This window comes from Nelusetta ayraudi, unplaced genomic scaffold (assembly GCF_046127955.1).
Source record: "Nelusetta ayraudi isolate G7.1 ecotype Tasmania unplaced genomic scaffold, CSIRO-AGI_Nayr_v1 ptg000070l, whole genome shotgun sequence".
NCBI lineage: Eukaryota > Metazoa > Chordata > Actinopteri > Tetraodontiformes > Monacanthidae > Nelusetta > Nelusetta ayraudi.
In genome coordinates this window covers 4,746,531-4,770,661 of record NW_027466120.1, presented here as the reverse complement: position 1 = coordinate 4,770,661, position 24,131 = coordinate 4,746,531, and the positions used below count along the sequence as shown (strand labels likewise).

Sequence of the window (24,131 nt, the reverse complement as noted above, 5' to 3'; positions counted from 1 at the left end):
AGCCTCTCCAGTACCGCTACAACAAAACCAACCCATGACATCACATTTATTTTTAGATAATTACAGAAAACAGATACTTAATGAGCGATGTTCACTTACATATATAGCAGAGATAAAACAAAACCTCAGATAAATGTTTCAAAACCAGGATGGCTACAAAAGACACTGACAACAACTGTTTATGTGCCAACATGAATTTATTTTTTTCCTTGTTCCCTGTTGAAAATATTTAATGACATCTAACAACATAAAACTACACACCAACTGTACAAATGTGAGTGAGAAGGGGGGGGGGGGAATCAAGATATTAATTTTTTTTTTTTTTTATGGCAGTGGTCTTCTGTCGATATAAAAAGAAGTCAGATTAATAGCAATAAATAAAAAAACAAAAACATTCTTACCATGCATTTTAAATCACATTACGGCACCAACAAAGACAAATGTTTCTATAAACAATCTATTGACGTGACATTTTACATTCTGATTCAGTTTTCACGGAAAGAAGAAAAATCAGCGAGGACGCAGCTTTGCTCAGATGACTGATCACTTCTTGTCATGTCACGCTGTAAAGCTTTGTTTTCATTTGGGATCTCATCGTTTAAGACTATCTATCGTACTGACTGAGATGGAAACGGTGAAAATGACTTGAACTCTATGGCCTACGACTGTGTGTAAGGCAGAAACTCGTCCCTGTGAAAGCACACAGAGCTTCGGTAAAAACATGTTGCCTCCCTCGTCCTCCTTGACACACCTGCGGTTTGAATCCAGTGCGGTTGTGCAACATCTTAAAGTGTCCTGACACATTCTCATCTGCCTGCACGTCACTCATCCAATCCAAGGCACATGGGGAAGTCATTCAAAAGTGTTATCACTGTTTTCAGAGGTTACTCAGACGTGAGGAGAGTGCACACAGTTTCAGAAGGGGGAGGAAAGGGCGGGGTTGAGTGGGCTGCCAAAAAAATTCAAACATCACACAAACATCTGTTGAGACACGGTTATGGCAGCAGGTACGTATGCTCGCGGCATGTTTTTTTCACTTCATCCCCTTCATTTTCTGCCAGTCAGCGGCTAAATTTGTGCCAGAGTTTCGTTTGGTCCTCCTCAGCGGATGCTCGTGTAGCTCCTGTCCACATAATATCTGCACAAACAGCAACAAAAACAGCAAGTCTGTGAGCAAGAAAAACAAAAGGCTGAATCTTTGAAGTTTTCTGAAAACAGAACACCGAGAAAAAAAAAAATGCCATGAGAATGAACTGTATTGCATTAAATTAAATTAAATCGTGGAGGGAAAAAAAAATCTAGTATGAATTCATCTTTTTCAGATGTAACAACATTATGATTGGATTCAGCTGGAAGTGATTGTGATCAAGGTGGCATGCTAAACTGAAAATAAAACCACATCAGCTCAAAACATTTAAGCGTGCCAAGCAAAAAGAATATGAGCATGCTGAGAGGAGCACTGAAGAGTTAACAAGGCCTTTTTTATACATTTCAATTACAAAGATTTCATCTAATCTCATCTATTAATTAGATGAAAGTCTCAACACTATTCCAAAACACGTGGAACTGCTCTGTTAGCCAAGTCGAAAAGAAAGTGTAGCGGAAGGGAAATTGTGGCTAGCTGATGCAATGTGCTGTACAAATGTGGCTTTCTACAGTGACACTGAGGCACTGGAGGGGCCATTGGAGTTGATTAAATGGCTGGTGAAGAAAACACGTCTCAGTATCTCAATCTCAGTGTCCTGTCACTCAATTTAAAAGCTTGAAAGGCATTGAAAACCATCCCTGCTCCATATCCTAAACATGCATCTGGTATCTCTTGGAGTGGCTCATGTTTCAACTCAAAGGTGATGTCGTGCTCAACAGAAACAACACAGCACACAAAAAAAAGTGGCGAACGGGCGAATAATTCTGCTCTACACCAGAATGAAGGATGATGATGAAAATAACTGGCACCACAACGCAAAGAGGCCGACTGCCTTTCGGTCTCACCCTTTAGGTGTGAGATTGGTTGTCTGCCGGCTCGTCTGCACAAGCGGCTGCAGAGCCAACCATCTCAACTGACTCAGATTTTTTAGGCAATTTGTCAGACACTTTGTTTTCTGGAGAGGATCTGCACATGTCAGCGTGGGGACAAAGAGGGAAGGCAGGCAGAAAGAGAGAGACGGTCCTCGTGGTTACACTTTTAAATAGCTGGAGCTGGACAAGTAAAAAAACAAGATCTTTTTCCTTACAAATGCATAGAGAAAGAGGAAGAGGAGGGTTTAGAACTACCAATGAGCACTGATAGGTAGTTTAGACATTGCCTTGACTCACTTCCTCTCGCACACGCAGCTTGCGTTGGGAGATTGAGCAAACGGGGAGACGTACCGGTTGTGTGTGGGAGAGCGGTTGTACGGAGAAGCACCAGGATGTGGGCACTGAGGTGTGTCGGCTGAGTCGTACTCCGTCAGGCCCACAGCCAGCTGGTTGCGCCAGTTTCCTGCACTCTCCACCGAGGACACTGTAAACAGGGCAGTAGCGAGTGAGCGCCGGAGTGACACGGCTCGACACGTTTGAGTCGGTTTTTCATTATGAAATAAACGCATGTATTTCGCATGGCATCATCAGGTTTTCATGGTGAAGTGACATCGTTGTGAATGTATTATAATCATAATTTACATTCGTTGTGATCAACAAAAAATTCTCCACCAAAAGAAATTAAAGGAAAAAAAACATATAAATATATATGAACAAATTGCATAAATATATGCATATATTCATATAATTAAAAAAATAAAAAATTGCAAGTAGTTAGAGCGTAACAATGTAACTTGTAAGTGTGTAATTACTGCACTATTGTTATTTAACTTCAAGTTTGAATTTCTTAGAAAACAAAGACAAAAACAAAGGCACTACTGCTGCTGCTGCTACTACTACTACCACTGATAATAATCATAATAATAATAATAATAATAATAATAATAATAGTAATAATAATAATAATAATGTACACATTATTCTGATTATTATTATTATTATTATTATTATTATTATTATTATTATTATTATTATTATTGTATGTAAATTTGTTGTTTTTTTTAAAAATAATTTTTCCTTCTTTTTGCACTACTTTTTGTAGCTGTAATTAGCAAATTTCCTTAACGTGGGATTAATAAAGGTGTTCTATTCTATCAAAAAAAAAAATCAAGATATTCTTATTTACAGTTGTCCTACATGGGCAACTTCAAGTGAGTGAAAGGAGGGGAAAGGAGGGCAGCAGGTTTCACACAGTTCCAGTTCACACAAAAAAATCAAGAGAATAAAATGAACAACAGCATCTATTTCAGAACCTATGTAATGCTTATTGGAAGTAAATCAACCTGCTGTTGACAACAAAAAGGGAGGATGAAGATGTGAGCTGACCTGAGGAAAAGGAGGTGGTTCTGCTGGAGTGGCTGAAGGGGGCGGGCATGGTCAAGTAGCCCAGGCTGAGCTGAGAGCTGCTGTCGTAGTCGTAGCCGGACGTCATCCCTCTGCCGCCGTCCCTGTGGCCCTTGTTGCGGTGGTACCAGCCCTTCAGGTGCTCCGCCACCAGCGCCTTGTGCATGTTCTTGGCCAGCAGCTCGTTCCTGGGCCCCTCTCGGTTCCGCGGCGGCCGCATGGTGGCGTAGGGGTTCTGCGAGAGGCCGTCGGCCCTGTCGCCGCCGTACTGCCTGAACCTGTCGTGTCCGTGGTAGCCGTTCATCTGGTAGGAAGGGTTGACGTTGTAGTGGCCCTCCACTTCACTCTCGTACACGTAGGCCCCGTTGTTGTACGCATCCATGTCCGGACACGGGTAGCCGCCGACGTAGTAGCCGCCGGGCGGGTAGTGCGCCGGCGTCTCGCACGGGTAAGCGCAGCCCGAGTGGTGCTGGACCAGGTTGGGCATGCTCCCCGTGTTGCCGAACACCTCCACCTTCCGGTGCAGGCGCTGCATGGTGGAGGTGCGCGAGTCCAGCGTGCCGTAGTGGGAGTTGGACGCGCCGCAGTAGTCCAGGCTGGACTGGCTGGTGTAGGACGAGCAGTCCTCCAGCACCTCGGTGCTGCTGCTGCGATGGGCCGGCGACAAGGTGAAGACGGCCTTCTCCGGGTCGCCGTCCTTGCGGAGGCGCGGCTGCGACTCCAGGCTGCCGCTGCGGTGCCTGAAGCAGTGGGGGGAGCCCTCGGACCTGCAGGGGCGGGGACAAGGCGGAGGCGGTCACGGCAAAGTGCAGAAGAGGGTTAGCGGGTTGGTGGAAGGCAGGCATGCATTTGAGGTGAGATGAGGTGAGGTGGTTGAGGAGGAAGAGGAGGTGGAGGACAGAGGTGCAGGGAGCGGTGATCACACCTGAGCTGGCTGCTGCTGTAGGCATTGCGGGTCATGACCGGGGTGGGGGGCATGCTGCGAGGGTCTCTGGGAGGTCTGGGAAGGGTTTTAAAGGGACTACTGTGGCTGGAGGAGGCCTCTCTCGGGTTCTGGTAGTAGTGGGGAGCCTCCTGGCTTTCGAACGCTAATCTATAAAGGTGTGGTTTGCGGAGAGGAGTACAAAAAAAACAAAATAAAAGAGAGAAGGCTGATGAGCTGTGGGGAAAGGAATGAGGCCGCAAAACATGACGTGACAAATATCCAGTCTGTACAAATCTGAGATCAAAGCCACCCAGGGACAACTTTAGGAGGCGGTCCAATGTTGTTAAAAAGAAAAGTTTGACATCAGAACAATAAAAAAACCCTGAGGGGACGTTTCATTGGCACGGAGGCAGAGGACGCGGTTACAAACCTGCTGTGGTTCTTGCTGTGACGGTTTTCTCGCGACGATCCCTGCGTTTCCAAGTCGTACTCGGCTTCCAGCGTCCGCATCGGGCTGAGCTGAGGGGAACCTTGGACGGAGCGCGACCGAGGCCTCTGGTTGGCACCGTCTGAGTCATCTGAGGACAACAACATAAAAAACATTAGGGTAACAATGTTGGTGCTTCAAACTTTGGGGAAAGGTAACTGAGACGGCTTTACTATGCTAGCCAGAGGTGTGAAGTAATGAAGTCCTTTGTTACTGTACTTGTAGATACATTTTTCAGTATTTCTTTCTTTCTTAAGTATTTCTTTTGTACACAAACTTCATGTACTTTCTATTTCTTACATTGAAAAATGTAGGAAGTATCTTGCTTGTTAATTTTGGGTTTAAAAGATACAAATTCTGTTCAAAGTAATTCACTAATTAATTGTCTGTGTTATAATTAATACCGGTAATTAATGATCTAATATCGGGTTTGCTGCTTTAAGTGGAGCCATTTAAACTATGCTGTTGTGTTGTTTAATATAAAACTGGATCATATTTAAAAATAAAAATGTAGATCATAACATTGGGTTATTGTTCTTAAAAGTGTAAACATCCAATAATGGTTAAAACTACCACTAATTAAAGTTTGGTTGTGCTGCTGTTGAAAAAAAAACAAAAAACATTGGTAGGGTACCAAAAGCTGTTAATAATGATCCAGATGTTCCTGCAAGACCTCTGCTCAGTTCAGTCCAGATTATTCTGTCACATCTTTTTCATTTTTACTAAATTATCAACAGATGTATTGTTTTATTAATGGCAAAAATATATACTTTTTACCTTCTGACTTGAATAAGGGAGTTGAATCAGTACTTTTTTATTTTTTTTACAGAAGCCTCCATACTTTTTCCGAAGTACAGAGTGTGAATACTTTCCACACCTCTGATGCTCACCCAAAGCTTTGTTTGACTCACCATCATCCAGCGGGAGACTAGACAGAGAGCTGCAGTCTGAGCGGACGAGTTCATCTGCTGAGACACAAAACTCTGGGTGAGCGAGAGGAAAGCAGCAAAAGGAGTAACCCGCTCACGCAGCTCACCCTGCACGCACCTGCAATGATGACCGAGGCCCGCTGCGTGGGCTTCTTCCCCTTCTTCACTCGGTACTGGTTCATCTCGTCCTCTATCTGCTGCAGCTTGTGCATGGCGTCCAGACAGTTTCTCCTCCGCTTCTTCTTGACCGTTTTGCACAGCTCCGACTCGTTGGCCAGCTTCTTCGCCGCCTCCACAATCTTTTGCTGCAGGGCAAATCTGCTCTCCAGGTTCCTCAGGAAGGGATCCTGCACGGCAGAGAGCCACCTTTAGCTGGATGCTGCGTCATGTTAAACTAACCCTGGGTGATGATACGAGGCTGACGCAGCTTTGTGGTTTTTGCGTTGCCAAAACAAGGAATGTGTAATAAGCTTGGAATAATCATGAATGAGTGTGATTCCAAAGTAATGAAAAAGGAAATGAGACATGTAAAGGCCCAATACTTGGGATCGTAGAAGTATCCCCAGCCAATCTAGAACATTTGATGAAATCATTGTTGCATGTTGTATGTTTATATTCAAATATGCCAACTGGATACAGACCTCATTGTAGGGGAAAAGGTCGTCTAACTTGAACGCAGTGCCAACTCGCCGTCTGACTTGAGGTGGTCTTTCCCCAGAAGAGAGGGGATAATCCTTTGGCAGCTTGCCAGTGAGTTCCTACAGGAGGAGCAGCCACAGCTCAATACACACTTCAGCAAATGGGAAGGTAACAGCGGAGAGCTGGCCATCATACGGTGGCCAGGTTTTCTCTGTCGTGCGAAATGCAGCCGGTGCTCGGAAAAGAAAATGTTCTCTCACCGCCTCCCTCAGGCAGATCTTCTTCAGTTCTTTTGTCTTCCTGGCCAAAATATCTTGGATCTCGTGCTCTTTTTTCCTCAGCTCAGACAGCTTCTCCTTCTTTTGCTCTTCGCTCATTTCAGAGTCTCCAGACCCTGTCACAGAAGAATTTTGAGCACTCTCACTCTTTTTTTTAAATTTTTTTTATCTCTAGCAGCATAATAATCGGAATCTTTGAGTTCCTGCTGTCGTCGAATGAAATGGCAAGAACCGCAGTGAGCTCACCTGTAGACACCAAGCTCCCATTGCTGGCTGTGATTAGGTTATTTTTCAGGCAAGCCTCACCCAGGCGGTTTATTTTCGCTCCAGCGTGCTCCGTGAGATCCATGGCTATTTCCTCCAAACTCCTCGCCGCTGCTAATTTGGCCTGGAACAAAATGGAGCGGAATGGAGTTCAGCGGGGCGATCACCTCGGCATCGAACTGAAAAAGGTTTTGAGATCGGCTGAGCACAAGACGACTTACTTTGCTCTGCTTTCTGTCCAAGTAGAACTGATGCTGGCTAATAGCCATGACCCAAATGGTTTTAATCAAGGAGTGGCTGGCATACCACGTGTGGATCAGAAGGCCCGTCTGGCCGAAAGTGCGCTTGGTCACTGCTCTCCTGTTGCCACACACACACACACACACACACACACACACACACACACACACACACACACACACACACAGGCGGAAGCCAGATGTTGAGCAACACTTGTCCGCCAGCTGAAGAGAGTTGCTGCTAATGAGGCTGCGTCATCCGCTGCTCACCTGTGCGGGTCGTTGACCTCTACGGCAAACTTCTTCTCGCGAAAGTACAAGTTCTCCAACTGTTTCCACTGGTAGAGCTGTCGGAACGGCGGCAGAGAGCAGGAGAGCAGTTTTACAATTTGTCACGCACGCACAAACGCACAAACCAGCAGATTAATACCAGGGGTGACTCAGCCCTGAGACCTGCCAATTCAGTCCCGCTGGGTCTCTGTAATGACGAGCGTTAAGATCGCGGCTGATAGCGGAGGAGCCGTTCAGAAATGAAATTAGCAGCACAGGTGTTTCTGCACGTCTTCTTCGAGGCCCCCCGAGTCAGACGGTGAAATGAGCCGTCATTACAGTCTGGGCCGCCTGGCTGCCATGCCAAAGTCGGCATTAATGCAGGTGTTGCGGAGCGAGGAATGACACCTCGGGAAAATCATGCCAAGACTCATCGCTGTGCACAACACTTTCCATGGCTCATCGCGTCCATCCCCACATCAGCCAGGTGCTGCTTGGCTGTGTGATTCACTGTTTGCCCAGACACACAGCGAAACGAGGCAGTGATTTAAAGAGACGGCACACTTTGGAGAAAAGTTCTGTTCCGGAGCTTTCGCTGCCGGGGTTAAGATCCAGCAACGAACACAGGAATTCCGTTTGAAACAAAGACATTGCTAAATACATAACTATATAATATTATTAACGCTGTTTAAAGCTGTGCTCTACTTTCTGAAACGCAACTTAAACATACCGATTCTTAATCTAATTTGTCAACTAAATCCAAACATGCCCTGAGAAAGAGAGACAGCGCTGCTCCTTACCAGTCTAACAGATCTTCACAAGTCCGGCTTCTCAGTTTTTAAATCCTGCCTGGCTTTGCCGTCAACACAAACACATACTTTTGTTCCTTCGCCTGTCAGCTCCCGACTTGCCTCCTCAGGTATTCTTCCGAAACGCACTCTGGAACGCCCCGGTCCGCCCCCCCCCCCCTTTTTTTGGCTTTTCTCCCTGACATCACTAGCTCACTCCCTCCCCTTTTTAAAAAAAAAAAAAAAAATCATCCCGCTGCCGGTCTCTTGCACAATTTTGGAACAGCTCAGGCGCAAACACTTGGAGCCTGCGACTGGACAACATAGCTGACACGTCGCTCACCTGGGCGTTTCCACAATCAACTCATAAGATGACAACAATGGGACGAGAAAAGCAGGTTCCAACGACGTGTCTGATTCACTAAACTGTTTATACAACTTCCAAGCCTGGTTTCAAGGCAGAGCTCTCGCAGCTCTCGAGGCCTCGCCTGCTACAGCTGAAGCCCGTTTGTCAGAGTGCAAGACGTGAATTGGGCCGCGTGTGAGTCAGGAGTTGTCGGACGAGAAGAAACGCTCACCTTCCTTGGTTTCAACTTATCCTGCAGGTCGTACTGGCCGATGCCCTTGTAGCTGAGTCCGAGCCACCACGGGATCCCTTGTTTGTCCTGTGAGACAAGAGGGCGTGCGCAGCTCAGTGCTTTTGACTCAGACTTCAGTTCAGGAGCAACAGCTGTCATTTCCCGATAGTCAGAGCCGAGGACCCACCTTCACTTCGTAGTAATGCACGCCGTACGTGGGCAACGACTCCACTAACGTCAGATACCTGCGGCAGAAAACAGCTTTTATTGAAACGACAACAACAAGGCAGCTGTCCGGCAGACGTAGGGAACCGTTGGGGGGAAGCTGGAACTGGGAGTTTGATTTCCTTGGGGCCATTGATTTCTTTCAGATGAAGAAGAGAGGGAGGGCCAGGACAGTGTTTGGGGGATGGGTGGCAGGCAAATGGAGCCAAAGGGCTTGATATTTACAATACTGAGAAGCACATCAGGCAAAATCTCATACTTTTCAGCACTTACTGCACAATGGCTTGTCCCCGGGAGACTCCTTTCAGCTGCTTATAATATCCTATAACCCGGTCCTCACTGCAGTGGCAGAAGACAGAAGATGCCTTTATTGTGCTTTAATCAGATGCAGATATTCTCACGTTAGCCATTATGCTTGTTTAGAACCGTTTAACTGGGGAAATCTAATTTAAAAAACATTTAAAGACTGTAGCTTCAAGAGTAAAGTTGGCAATTGGCCTTCAAAGCTCCAGACTGCGTTCTCGACACAGATTGAGATCTTAAGACATCATTCCCGAACAATAATTATCTCATACTTGAATTCAGGCCAACCTTACACACTTTTTTCTCGACGCTCAGCCTTAAAGTGGCTGCACACATGATCACCTCACCCCTAGATGTCATAGTTTCACTTTGCTCGTACATGACAACAAAGCGGCTCCCTGCCTTCAGTCTAGTGAACGCTGACCCTACACAGTCTAGACACCGATATACTGTCACCATCACAGAATTTTTCATCGTTAGCATCGAGCATTGGCCGGTCTCTGCAATTTGTTATTTACTGCCACAGTATACATAGGGAGGCAGGGGATGGGGGGGTGGGGGTGGGGGGGATTCACATTTATTGACATAACATGACACAGCCAGTTTGGCAAAGAGCCAAGAATCTGGAGAGCAACACACGCAGACAGCATGTGGCATCACCTTCTATAATAGTTCAGTCCCGCACAAAGCAAAATTTGTTTCCCCGGAAGGTGGCAAGGTGAATATCACAGATTGCCTCTTTAATTAAACTTTTGTTAACAAACACATCCCGAGCATGAGCCCATTTAGAGCAAACAAGCTGAGGCCAGTTTCTGCATGTGAAGGCATTGTCTGAAGATATGCACCGTAATAAGCCTGTAATAAGTATTACTGTATTAATAAGGTAAAGGTTCAGAGAGACGTACCAGTAGGCCAGTGACGGGTGCTCCTTGAGCACCTTGGTGGGAAGAGTCGGAAGCTTCTTCAAGTCAGCTCTTGTGTTTTCATCACTGAGACAGAAAATCCAAGCTGTTGTCAAAACAGTTATGACCACACTAAACACAATCATTTATTTTGGCGTCATACTTCCCAACCTTTCACGTGAGTAATCGCTTTTAATTTGGCGAGAGGGTGAGGTGGCACCTTAACCTGGCTTTCAGAAAACCTGAGCTCATGTCTCTAATTCCCACCACACCTCACTGCGAGACAGCCAACATTATAATAGCACTGTCTGAACTTTATTCTCTATATTTTAAATGAATTTCTACTTCAAAAGGTGCTTCAAAAGTGCTGTTACCAAGTCATATTCACTTTTAAGATGTAGCTAAAGAACATTTTTCACTTGATCATTCTGATATTATTGTACTACATCGTCACTAAATCATCAGACGTAGTAGGGAAGTTAAAGTCAGGTGACCGGCGATCTGCGTTCCAGACCTGCAGCATTTCCCCCCTGACCGCAACAAATGTAAAATCAAAAGGCAGTTGTGTGGATCACAGACAATAACAGTGCTCTGCAATGTGTCTCCTGTAATTCCTGGCTTCTCTCAGCACTGTGAGACTCATTAGCTGTCCGGTGCGAGCTTCTCAGCAGCACCATGGTACACCTCACATAACACTCGTATTGATTTCTGTTGTCTGCACACTGGAGGAACAAGTGACCTATGGACCGCCTTCGCTAAAAGCTCACTATTAACTTGTCCCGCTGCTGTTAAATACTTCTTACCCAGCTGCTAATATGCACTTACCTCGTGTAGTCCCCGTTCGCCTCCTAGTGATGGAGAACACATCCTGTCAGATTTCACGCTTTGAAAGGATTTTGAATGCAGCGGGGTGCACAGCACAGTCAAACCCTACCAACCTGCAAGGCGTTTGCTGCCAGTTTGAAGACATTCTCACTCTCCACCTCTATAATCTCCTACAAAACAGATTAAGCAGGGGAAAAGGGAGTGAAACACAAACACAAAGTGTCATCCTGAAATAGATTTTAAATTTTCCTAAAAAGAACATAAATGTTTTCTTTTTTTATTTTCCCAGACTGTCTTATTTATATTCAAAGGGGCAGAGTGGGAAAATTATGCCCCGCAGGTACTGTCTGCTGAGCTGTTGTTCTGAAAGGGTCGAGAGACAGTGAATCATCACAGAGTCGCATTGAGCGGGGGAAAAAAAACAAAACAGGCAGACAAACACTTACATTGAAGACAGCAGACTTTGCATTCAGGAAGAATAACTCGACCGTGATGATGTCCTTTAGCTGTGTTATATTCTCAACATAGAACCTATGAAGGGCAAAAGAGTTCAACTCAACACAAGCGCTTTGTCCACCTTGTAAATTTATTCATGCATTTTCAAAAAATGATACAAAAAAACACCCAAGGACTGTCTGGCTGTACTAATAACAATTAGACTTATCAGCTTCATGATTTACCACGAAAATGTTTGACCTCTACCACAAAGAGGTGGTATTTCCTGCTGGACAACTAGTGACCTGCATGACAAAATGAAGTTGTACCTGACCAGGAAGTTGAGAGCAATGGGACCGGACTTCTTAGAAAAGTCATGGTCAAGAACCCTGCGATCCATCTGCAGCCACTTACGCTGACCACTGCAAAAGTCAAGAGGGAACATTAGCAATCCATATACATATATATATGCACATATATGTGTGTGTGTGTGTGTGCATGCGTGCGTGTGTATGTGTGCGCTACCGTGCAATTGGACATACTTGTCATCGTAAAACGCAAGTCCAAAAAATTCCTTCTCTTTGAGGTTGAAGTGGGAGGAAACCAGGTCGAGGAGTTCGTACGACAGGAGCTTCGGCTGTAGAAGGAGATTACAAATCAGCTGGAAACCGACCGTAAATCCAAACACTATGTAAACGCCCACAGCGCAACAATTCCTCCTCGCTATATGGACGACACAGATAGCTGAGGAAATTATTTTTTTCCAGTCTCTTTCCTTCCCCTCAGACAGAGGTTAGACTGCAAGGTCAACCAGAGCCTGGGAAAATGAGCCTGAGTGAGGATTTCAGGTTGTGCTTGAGGCCACTGGAGCAGCTCGAACACTCTGCTGAGTGCAGCAAACATAGGAGACGGAGGAGTTACGGGCTTCACAAATACACTGTTTAAAAGAAAAAGTGTTGATATCGTAGGTGATTAAACGGATAATAAAAACAGGGCTTGCGTAGGTTCTCTCCGGGTACTTTGGCTTCCTCCCACAGTCCAAAGACATGCATGTGAGGCAATTTGGAAAATCTAAATTGCCTAAAGGCTGTCATAGGTGATAGAATAATGGACAAAGTGCCCCCTGCTGGCGACCTGCATCATTGGCAGGTCACGTTCATGGGCTAACCTCATGGGCTAAGAGCTCAGCTGCATTCTGCTTCGTGGATGCTGTGTTATTAATCCAAATCAGTCATGGCAAGAAAAGCAAAACAAAAGAGCTCAGTAAAGCCAATGGATCCTGCACTGCCATGCAACAAATACCCACAGCATTCCTTCTAGCACACACAGTCTGCTTGGATTCGTGGCTACGGCGCCCAAAATGAAATCAGAATGATCCGTACCTGAACCAGCAGCTCCAGCTTCCTGTCGTCCAGCAGCTGCACTTGGCACAGTTTGCCCTCCGTCATCTGCCAAGAGAAGAGAGGAAGAGGAAGAAGTTTGAGAATTGGAACACTGATTTATTCACAGATTATTCACCCTCACCCCTACAATTCGGCGTCACCGACGAGCATTGCCACATTAAAAGGAGTGTGGCAACGCAGCACACATCAAGGCATCAAAGGCCTTTTGATACAAAAATAGCCAGACATTCTGAATAAACAGAGGCGAGACGAGGAAAAATATTACAGTGTGTAAGCAAGTAGACCAAAGGTCTTGGTGAAAAATACCAGGGGTGAGACACAGACGTCTTGAATGACAATAAAACCATTGTTTGAAGGATTTGCTGCTCGGGGCAGTGTATGGACAGATTTAAGGCTTATCGTGAAGCTCTGAATTTTAACTTTTCCAAGGAAATGCCAGTCTTGTTATTATTCTTACATTCTGAGAATCGCCCATCGCTCTTTGTTAACATCCTTGTCCTTCCAAATTTTTTCAGCCTATTCAGCTTCACCTAGTGTGCAACTGATTCGAGGGAATTTTATATATGCGTTTACATGCATTTCACCCAGGAATCAGGCAACAAAGCACAAAAAAAAAAAGGCTGGCGAGCGGAAGATTTGCCAGCAGACTTTCTGGAGAGAACACTGCTCATCGCAGAGCGGTGAATAACCTGCAGAGACAACGAAAGCGCAGCGCGCTCGATAAATCAGTCAGTGCAATGACAGATTCAGGCTGACCAGTTCCACAAGAGAACCTGCACATAACAAACGGAGGAGGGCGGGAAAAAAAAAAAAAAACCAACATCAAACACATTAAACTTCCTCTTCATCTGACACAATGAGGCTGATGGAAACTTCTAACGCTGGAAGCCAACAGAGCAGCTGCCGTACCTGGTATAACTCCCCGGGGAGGGTGCACATTTGAACGCATCCCTGACCGGATCTCATCCTTTCACAGGAATCTCCTCTTGGATCAAGACTGTGGAAGTGTTAGCTATGACTGAGCGAGGGGCGGCCGACGTTCAGGATTTCCCGGCAGCAGCTGGTTCCCAAGGAGGCTTTTTTTCGACGGTGCAGCCGGGCCTTGGCTGTCTCCGGCGACGGCTTATACAGTATAGCCAGGTTGTAAGAAATCTGCAGCTGAGTGAATGAGGGCAGGCGGGGTCAGACTCGTGACCACACTTTAGGGTTCAAAGCCTCTTAACGTGAATAACCAGGAAGCTAATAAGTGGCCGATGAAAAGGGCATAATCTGCTGATTGTGCTTGATGAAAAAATACTTTTACCCTTTTATAGACGCTGGAGAATAGCATTAAAGTTTGTTTCTTTTGGTTGTGTGCGCTATAACGCACCGTTCTGCAAGCCAAACAAAAAATACCTCTTCCAGTTTAGCGGCGACACTTCCAGTCAGGAGTTTGTTGTGCCCTCTGGGATCTGCTTGAAGCCGCCTCGTTTTTGCCCCCTTTCAAATATGTGGACGATTCGGCATTGCAGGACTGCTGTCACAGAGCTAAATCATGCCTCTTTTTTTTTGCCAGCGGCTGTAAACAGAGGGCTAAATATACTTTCTGGAGATGCATAGCCTTTCTTTCTGGAGGTTAATCGAAAATGAAAATTGAAGATCTGAAAATGGATATCACATGAGAAGTTTAATTTACACGCACCTCTCCTCATTTGTCCACTTCTCACTTTGCACTAATAAAAGATTAACAAAATTACTCCCAAGCCCGAGCATAGACGGGTGACGGGGGTCCGCCCACTCACTCATGCCCCATTTTAACGAGCACTTTGTCAATTACAGTCCGTGAGTAATGGGTCTTTCCAGTGGCCACCGCCATTAAATCTCACTCCAGCGTTGAATTAAAAGTATACGTTCAATATGTCAAATTAATTTGCACGCTGAAAAGTACCAGGATTATAATTACATTGATCGGACCTTGATTTACTTAAGGCCGCATCATGCTGTGGTCACAGTTGGTGCGGTCACAGTGTGGCATGTACAACATTGGCACTGGCCACTAGATGGTGCAAGGACTATTAGTCTCTGGTCTTTGGAAGCGGTTCCAATGGAGAAAATGGCCCCTGAAACACACATCTGAGGTTTTTTCAGAAGTACTTATTTGCTTAGCGGACTCAAATTCAGCTGGGACGATCAGTACTTATGCAAAATGGATGAAGTGAGTGGAAGAGGCTGAGATTATTTTTAGGAATCTACACTATTAATCGAGAGAGCTGTAATCACAGCAGGGACTGCTTTTTGTGGCTGAGAGCGGAAACCTGACGAACCCTGCTGCTGCTGCTGCATCACAACACTAGAGATGAAGCTTTTTACAAAGTCAGACCCATCACGACACGCACAAACTCGCTCTTAAGAATTTACAATTTTTTGCTTTGACTGTTACTGACATTCTAAAATTCAAACTCTTTAGCTCATGCATTCTTCGTTTTTTGTTTTTTTTTAAATCCGCTTGCAATCTATTGTCACATCATAACAGAAAGAAAGCGATGGGGCAAGCACTTCTATTCGTCTCATGAACTGCCAGGGCTCAGACTCTGACACTGAGAGAGCTTGAGGGACTGACTTTATGCTTTTCTCTCCAGGGAGGCGGCCGGCCGAGCATCGCCCTGCAGGGGGAGGCTTTGCTTCAGCACCCTGAGGAAGCGTGCTGTAATGAATTAGTCTGCAGTGCAGGACTGGAAAAGATCCAGATGTGGCCTCCAACATTAAGAAACAAAGCATTTACCTCAAAGTCTGCGCGACAAGACACAAACCAGCCGATCAAAGTCTGTTTGTTTTCACCGTATAACAGTTCAATGGCAGCAGCGCCATCAAATCAAGCTCATGTCCGCGAGTCACGCAAACGTAACGGGAGAGTTCCTCGGACTCCAGAGTGAGGGAGCTGTCAGCGTTCAGCGTACGTCACGCTGGTTAAATGTCATGTCCAGACTGCCGCCCGTCTTATCTCAGTTTCCCGTTTACATGCATTATTGATAGAGGCTGGTATCACACGCAAGGCAGTGTCTGCTGCCTGTGCTTACATGTTCCTTTGAAGCCACCCACTGCCTTTGGACAAAGCCGAGAAGAAGCTTCAAATCTTCGCGTCTATTTTTGGTTTACTCCTGTGCGAGAATGTGCACGTGCAAAAAGACAGAAGGATAAACGTAGCTTAAAGTTACTCTGTCGTCTTAAAACATATGCTTAGAGCAAACGCTATTTGATTTTTCGAGCCAGCTGATGTAACCCCTGTCACCTGATCCTGACTGCTAACAACCCAAAAACCTGCATAATTAATGCTGATTCTAATATTCTGAAATCACTTATTCTTTTGCATTCATTTTCATCCTCTCGCTCTTGCCAAGTCTTGGCCCTTATCAAGGAAAGTCACTCACTCAAGACTTTTTTTTTTCCCTAATGAGTGTGTTGGCAGCGCAGTATTAATAAATAAAGCATCAAAGGTAAAACTGATCTGACTGCGAAGCCTGGGTAGAGGGCCAGAAACCTCAGTGAGGGAGTCCTTGGGCTGACGGATGGAAGGTGGGATTATCTCGGAACCTGATCTGATACCTCATTGTGACTCATGCTGTCAGCTGATGGAGAGGTATCTCTCTGGCATCGTCTCTTCAGGAGAACCAATCTGCTGCTTGAGGTATCCAGAAAATTCAATTCTTCCCCGATTCTTTCCACGAAAGAATCTGGGCCCCAGCAAATTAATGATTAACTATGCCGCTCCAACATTGTACCACAACATGAGCTGTGAGATCACAGAGGAGTGAATCATGATGGCGATGATGTCATGATGTAGTGGCCAATCCTGAAAATTGCGTTTACAGCAAAGGCCGTTGAGACATGTTTAGTAGCAGAATGGCTATATTTCATTCAGCAATTAGCATGTAGAGCTGCGAGTGGAAGGCAAAGGAAAAAAAAAAGAAGCACCCCACATTCAGAGAGTGTTTTCAGCTGTTGATGTAAGAGCTGGCCTTGAGTGATCGTGACTGCGACAAAGTGAAGAGAAATCATTCGAAGGCTGAGCCCGTGCAAACAGAAAACGCTAGAAAGGGTTAAGGGCACATGTTACATTTTCTTTTAATTTCAGCTTGATGGTGGAGATAAAGTTTGAGAGTCTCCAAAGTTAGAAAACTTTTCCACAAAGAAACTTTAGTTGCTACAAAGGCCTTTCTTTAGAAATCTTCAGCCCATTTAGATTTTATATGAATGGAGATAACCTTGAGGAGGACTGCTGGTATGTTAGGTAAGAGCATTGGCTCTGACTGCGAGACATGGGAACCCAGAGGAAACAGAAGTGAATTACAGAACAGAAACTGAAGAAGGCCGCAGCGGATACGTACTATTGATCCTTTTGTGGAAAGATTTCACTTGGGTCTGATTGTGGTGCTGTATAGAAGCCAAAACCAGTTTGATAGGTTTGTCATCAGAGAATAATAAACAAGCAATGTTTCGAAACATTTGGGACACAGAAAAAAAATAGACAAAAGTGGACATGCACAGTCGGAGTTGGGATCAGAGGATCAATGTAACGGCTGTGATTGCGACTGAACACTGTCTTTAGTCCGGTCACTGTCGTAAGACAGGATTTAGGGCCAAATTTAAAAGACTTGCAGGCTGGATCGACAGCGGCGAGCTTTTTTGCAATTAATGAGAGCTTTGCCACCAGTTGCCCTCATTCCTTGTGACTCACAGCTGTCACACGCAGCGTTCCCCGAATCACAAACTGCAGACAGACTTCAATCGCGCACGACCGCAGTGACTTTCTGCAGGGCGCAGGGACGAGGCGCTGAGGCACCGAGGCACCGAACCTGCTCCAGCAGAGGGAAAATAGAACATGACCAAATGACATGATCTGGACTGGAGGTTCTGTGTGATGCTGGTTTCAAAAAAGAAGAAGAAGAAGAAAATCCCAACATAGCACTACAGGAGAATGTCTAATTGGGTTCTTTAACTGGAGGGATGTTTAATGGATCCACTCGCACCATATCTTCTGAGGCTGATATGGTGAGAGTGGATTCATCCATCAGCATTTAAATGAAGAAGAGCAGCACATGAGCACATTTTCTAATCCCCCGCCTGCCTCCCCGTTCCTCTCGCTGCTGGAGCTTTACCATATTATGAAGTGTATATCAGATTTAGTCCCAACGCAGTAAGTGTATGAATACAAGATTAGCTCCCCGTCCAAAAATAGACGTCTACCTCTCACACACGTCTCAGGGAGTCTCAGGTTAGAGTCGACTCTGCCTGGGTTCTTCATTCCTGAGGAGCAGACAGTCAGGATTTCAAATGGAAAGTGTTCAGGTCGTCTGAGGAGGGAGTTGACTGAACTTTCGCCCTTCGGAGGCTTGACAAAGTTGAGTCCCATGATGTGATGGATGACACACAGGACATCCTCACGCAACAAAATAGGAAGAGTGACATTTGTTTCCCGCTGCACGCGTGTGTCATGTGGACTGCGACTGTTGCAACGGCAATTCCTGTTTACGTGCTGTAAATAAACTCGGGCATGTGTCCCTTTCCTTTGGCCACAACATCATCAGGCTACTGACAGCCCCCTTCGGACGGGTTCATCCTTGTTTTGTTTAACAGCAGGTTAAAAATAAATATCCACAACCTGACAGAACAATAAATTCAAGAGGAAAAAAAAAATAAATCAGTATAGGGGAGTATAGGGGAGAGTCACCTGTCCCAAAATGCTAACAGCTATTAACTAACTACAATGAACAAGTGTATAGAAAATGCTGAAAGAAAGAAAGGAAGGACGGAAGAAAAGACTCAAATGAGTATTTGAAAAAAAAAAAAATGCAATAAACGACTATTGCTGTGGGAAGGTGAGCTGTGCTGTGCTGCAAAGGGGCAAAGTGATGATTCATCCAGCATTTTTAATATTCACTAAGTCACACCACCTGGATCAATGCATTATACAAGATCGAGCATATCCAGACCGCTGTTGGTTTGGAATAGCTTACACACTGATTCCGGGCGAACACCCAACAGCAAAAACCATGCAACACGCTGACATCCATCCCCGGTGTTGCCTTTAATGAGACCAGCCCATCACCACGAATGCTGCCTGGGAGAACAATGAGTGTGCTACTGTAAGTGCTGCTGGGTGGTTTCCACCTGAGCCCCAGCAGCTCTGACACGGACATGTGTAACATGCAAAAAGCGGCACTTCTCCTCCTTGTTACTCGTTATGTTGCCCGACGATCCCATTGATGCCGCTCTCACACGCGCTCTCCCACTTTTGTCTCGCAACCCCCGAGCCGGCTCGCCTCCATCGCATCGCGCACAACGCGCGCAACCATCACGCCCTTACCTTTTTGCGCTCCGATTTAGACCCGGCGTGGCTGTCGGTGAGGATGGATCCTCTCCCGCATGTTACGAGCGCTCTCCGCCCCGGATCAGCTGGGCTGTTTCCTTCCTTCCTTCCTTCCTTCCTTTCTTCTTCTCCTTCTTCTTCTTGCTCTTCTTCTTCTTCTTCTTCACCCGCTCATTGTGCCGCCGCGGAGGAGAGAAGCCGCCGTGCAGCCGCTGCCCGTGTTCATCCCCCCCCCGGTCCTACTGTAGCGCACACACCCGCCTCGCATTGAACACACACACACACACACACACACACACACACACACACACACACACACACCACGCCTTCACCCGCCGGCTATTATGTGAGCACCCCCCGCCCCAGCCCCTCCCTCACTGCCTCGTACCCTCCTCACCTCCCTCTCATCATGCAGCTGCCGGCCGGCCTGATTTACACTGAATCCTCACAATGCTGTTAAACATCGATGAATCATAAACAATACTTCTTTTTATTTTGGACGAGATGTATTGTGAGCATTGTTTAAGGTTATTTTGACATTCACTCTTTGCCTTTTGTCATTTAACCTGCAAAATTCTCAGAAACGGTAACTGACGTGGAGCTACACCGTCTGCTCCATATTTAATTAATGGCCTCATTGTATCATGTAGCGTATGTTTATTAGATGCCCATTTGTTGCATAGTGCACATCTTTATGCAATGAGCTGTGCGTTAAATAAAGATGAAAATAAGAAGAATAGAATATATTTCAGTCAATTTCCAGTCAAACACCCAAAATCTTTATGGAATATGAAAAAAATATATGCTAGTGGCCTTTTATTGACTTTGTGACAACAATTTTATTTTTTTTATTTTTTTTTGAGAATAAGGACTTGAACACATGCAAAAGTGACAACTGATGTGTCCTATATCAATCCTCCAATATATCTTTATGATGACTGACATAAACTGCCAACAACATGTGTGCGTGTGTTTGTCTGTGTGTATGTGTGAATGTGTGCGTGTGTCTGTGTTTGTCCTAACCTGCTTGGGTGCAGTATTTGCACAAAGGATTTGTTTTTCACTCCCAACCTGTGGCAAGGGTGTACATGATAAAACAATACAAAGCCACCAGCTCAGACAACTCTATCTAATGAGCACCGACTATTTACTAATCCTTATTAAAATGCAATTGTTTAAAGCTCTGGTCTCCAAGGTTTGTTTGCAGTCAGCAAAATAACCTGCAGTATTTTTTAAGGGCATATCCTGACCTGCAGTTGACCTACATTGAAATATAGGTCAAACTCAATATTCAGGATTACGGACAAGAGAATGTTTACCAGTTAAGCAGTGAAAATGGTTGAGTTATTTGTTCTTATATCACATGTAAAGGCTGAGTAAACCCCAACACCTGTGCAGTAGCTCTTGGAAAACAGCCATTTACCGTGTTGATATTCATTTTACGCACCTGTTAAAATCTTGAACATGTCCAGAAGAAACATCCCGACTAATGGTATGTATCTTCAGTGACGTAAACATCACTGTCTTTAGTTTTCAGTGAAAACTCCTTCGTTGTTCTAAAACAACAATCCATTTAGTTGAGCAAATAAATATGCAAATGGTATGTCAGCGAAACTGTATGAGCCAAAGGAGCGTATCACTGTGCGTGCGTGTGTACGTACGTGTGTGTGTGTGTGTGTGTGTGTGTGTGTGTGTGTGTGTGTGTGTGTGTGTGTGTGTGTTTCAGGCTAAAGTAAATTCTCGCTGGAGCAAGGAATCCCCACCCCCTTTGCTCTTGGGTTTGTGACATCAGACATGAATATGCATCTTATTAAGATCCCTCCCCGTAACCATCTGTCCAGTGGGTCTCCTCTGGAAGATGCTCACATAAACAAAAGAGAAGGAATCCCTCATTATCCCTGTAACCCTCATTAGCAAATTTAATTCAATCAACAATTAAAAGCAGCATTATTAACACATTCAAGCAACTAGCATGAGCAAGAGACAATGGGCGCCTGTGCAATAACCACTGTTGAAGTGTTGCGAATAGACTGCAAATTAAATGTGCGTCATATTGCGGTACTCAGTCCCTACGGTAAAAGAGTGTGTCTTTCATTGTTCCTTTTTGTTAGTGGTATCTTTACTTTGACTCAGCAAAACAGTTTGGGGTAATTATAGTGCAGACAGTGACCTCAGATTCCCAGCTCCAGTTATTAGTTTAGGCAAGCAATTCAATGTTTCTTGGCAAATGCATCTCTGGGCATGCACATATCATCATAACACAATAGTAAACAAAACCAGCAGGAGTGAACTTGAAATCGCTCTCTGTTATCACTGAGAAGTAGAGAGACATTTCAAATGTCCATAGAGGAATAATCATATTATTTTTCTACCTTACCCTGGTTGACTAATCATTTTCTCACATGTATACATTGGAGCTCCTCTTTTCTCTTTCAAATGTGCACTTTTGTTGCTGGGAGTAAGGAAGACATTGCATGTTTCAAGGTTTGCGAGTGAATTTAATTGTTTTTTAATGGTTGTTTAACTGAATCATAAAGAATGCCAGAAGCATCTTTTAAATAAAAAAAAACAAAAAACTTCAAATACCAATTAATTTCTGTTAAGGTCTTGAATTTGTTAGGCTCTCTTCTGCAACATGACACTCCATCACTGTCATTGGAGACCCGGACATCTTTGGCTCACGTTACAGGATCTTGTTTTGACTCCAGCATAGATAACGTATTTTAAGACTAGCCGTTGGTAGAGGGAGACGTGAGCGAGAGCAACAAAGTAAAGATGACTTTGTGCACACACCTGAGCAAAACGGTTTTCTTTGCTGATGAGGTTGACTGGCATTTCAGGTCTTGCCTAGTGTTTTCAGCCATCAACGCCTATTAAATCTGCATGAACCAGTGTAAACAGTGTGGCGCTTCTAATTATACTGGAGTGTTATCTCATGGCACATAGCCAGTGCTTCACCACCACGAAATGTATTTGTGTGCAGCAGCATTTTATGCACTTGTAAAGGCAGAATAAGCACAGATGGACGTTGTAAAATTTAATCTTTACACACATGGGAGGTATACCAATTTACATTTTATGACCCTCTGCATGTCTAGGATTTGATAGAACTTGCTTCATGACTATTGTTTTTATTTATTTATTTTTCCTTATCTTCAGGATCTATTCTGCACCTGCCTTCAGAAGAAGGTCACCATTATATGAGAGGTGGGAGAAGTACTGGACACCTTACCAAAGCCAAGACAATGGGATGCTTTAATGAAATTATGCAATATTAGTGTTTAAAGGCCAGTGAGTAACATTTACACAGGAGCATTGGTGTGAAATGTAAAAAGAAGAAAAACACATTTGAATGTTTTAGTCAGATAGTCACTAAAAATGATATAACCGCTGTGTTTCATATGCTACTGATAAGCATTTATATTTACATAAAGATTCATTCCTCTTATAACACATTATTAACAGTAGCTCATAATGTGGATTTATTTGGGTTTTGACGAGTTTCAAAGCAAGTATAAGGAAAATATGAGATCATGGGAAAACAGAAACTAAAATCAGGTTAACACACAAATCATCATTCCTAGATCATTCCTAAGAACACATTGTTCTTAGGAATTATCTTCTGTAGTTGTCAGCCAAATTATCACCCAAAGACAAAACTGTCAATGATGAAATATGTATATACTGACCCCACTTCAGTAGTTACAAAGGGTAAAGTAGTCTGTAAACTCTGGGGGCCTCACTCAGCTGGAGGCCCTGCTATCACTCTATTGTGTTTCAGGTTCTGTGGTCTTTGATTGCATGAAGCCCAGAAGGTCCTGCACTGTGAGTCAACTCCTGACTGCAGCCGAGTTCATCTTTCATCTCAGGAAAATTTTGCGACGTTTTCTCTCATTTCGTCATCATCATGTGTCCGCCATTGAAAATAACCTTGCCATTTAAAGCTATAACCATTCCTCCACTTCTCGGTTTGTGATTTCGAACACATTCGCAAGTGATTTGCATTTGGCAAAGCACAGTCTCAAACCAGTTCAGCAGGAGGAGGCAAATGCAAATATTGAACATGAATTTCCATTTCCAGATAGAACGTTTCCCCACCGGTGGGGGCACTCGAAGCGAGTTTTCGCGACTCTATACTTCCCCCATGCGGTGTGTTTGGAGATTTACTTGAGGAGACCAAAGATAGTGAGCAGAATAAAGAAGGTGCCCCAGGATATGGATCCGGGGAAGGCGCAGAGCGGACGAGAAGCAGTCAGTTCTCCTGCTTGTGTGCACAGAAAGCCAAAGGAAGTATAATCATGAGGGCCGATAGATTCTCGAGCAGGTTAGTCCGACGTGGATGCAGCACTTGCATGATCATTTATTGATTGCGCTGCTTTGACAATAAAGATTGTCCAAATCCTTGCTTTGCATGTGTGCGTCTTTGGCCAGTGTTTGGCGCATAAACGGCTCTCTGAGAGCAGCAGGACGAGACCAACAGGCCATGGAATCTGCCCTCATCTCCCATCAGCACTCAGCAACTTGTAACATGCAACGGGACTCAAACGCAATCGATGCAGACGGAAGCCCTTACTTAGAAATAGAGCTGTTAATTAATCAAAATCATTTTCTGGGATCACTGATCAATATTTCAGGTAATCTCGTGATATTACGCCAACGATTTTCAAACAAGATTTACATTTCAAAGCCGTGTTAGGGCCATCGAGAAATCATCGAGAAAGTTTGCGCGACGCCTTTGCGGGTTCGCACGCCAGCTTTTTTACACGGCCACTTCTTTCTCCTTATGTCGTGTTCAACAGCTGTTCTCGCTACTTGATAGACACACTCGAAGGAAATGAAACTTTACGGCTCCTTCGCTCTGAGAGCAAACAA

At 44.8% G+C, this 24,131-nt stretch overlaps 1 protein-coding gene across 3 annotated transcripts; it reads right to left on the bottom strand.

Annotated features, from left to right (window-relative positions):
* Positions 1–178: 178 nt before the first annotated feature.
* On the bottom strand, positions 179–19,532 carry LOC142898785 (FERM domain-containing protein 4B-like). 3 transcript variants are annotated; one of them, XM_076042001.1, is made up of 24 exons: positions 19,257–19,531; positions 12,893–12,958; positions 12,053–12,147; positions 11,840–11,932; positions 11,522–11,606; positions 11,189–11,245; positions 11,076–11,098; positions 10,254–10,337; positions 9,319–9,384; positions 9,008–9,065; positions 8,821–8,907; positions 7,455–7,531; positions 7,167–7,305; positions 6,928–7,069; positions 6,664–6,797; positions 6,406–6,522; positions 5,883–6,111; positions 5,747–5,800; positions 4,779–4,926; positions 4,349–4,516; positions 3,406–4,190; positions 2,371–2,503; positions 1,993–2,113; positions 179–1,138 (listed from the first exon to the last, which is right to left on the bottom strand). In XM_076042001.1, exons 2-23 carry the CDS (start codon positions 12,956–12,958, stop codon positions 1,996–1,998), a joined length of 2,958 nt encoding a protein of 985 aa, XP_075898116.1. In that variant the 5' UTR covers positions 19,257–19,531; the 3' UTR covers positions 179–1,138; positions 1,993–1,995. The 3 variants fall into 3 exon arrangements, with proteins under 3 accessions (XP_075898116.1, XP_075898117.1, XP_075898118.1); XM_076042002.1 differs by lacking the exon at positions 5,747–5,800 and having other exon boundaries at positions 19,257–19,532; XM_076042003.1 differs by lacking the exon at positions 1,993–2,113 and having other exon boundaries at positions 19,257–19,529.
* Positions 19,533–24,131: the final 4,599 nt, after the last annotated feature.

What these genes read in the sequence shown, in the direction of transcription:
- LOC142898785 (XM_076042001.1), bottom strand. Translation starts at nt 12,958, where the DNA reads ATGACGGAGGGCAAACTGTGCCAAGTGCAGCTGCTGGACGACAGGAAG. An exon ending in CTTGCGTTTTACGATGACAA is followed by an intron (nt 11,933 to 12,052) that starts GTATGTCCAATT and finishes TGACTTTTGCAG; the next exon opens with TGGTCAGCGTAAGTGGCTGC. An exon ending in ACCTTTTCCCCTACAATGAG is followed by an intron (nt 6,112 to 6,405) that starts GTCTGTATCCAG and finishes TCTGCCGTGCAG; the next exon opens with GATCCCTTCCTGAGGAACCT.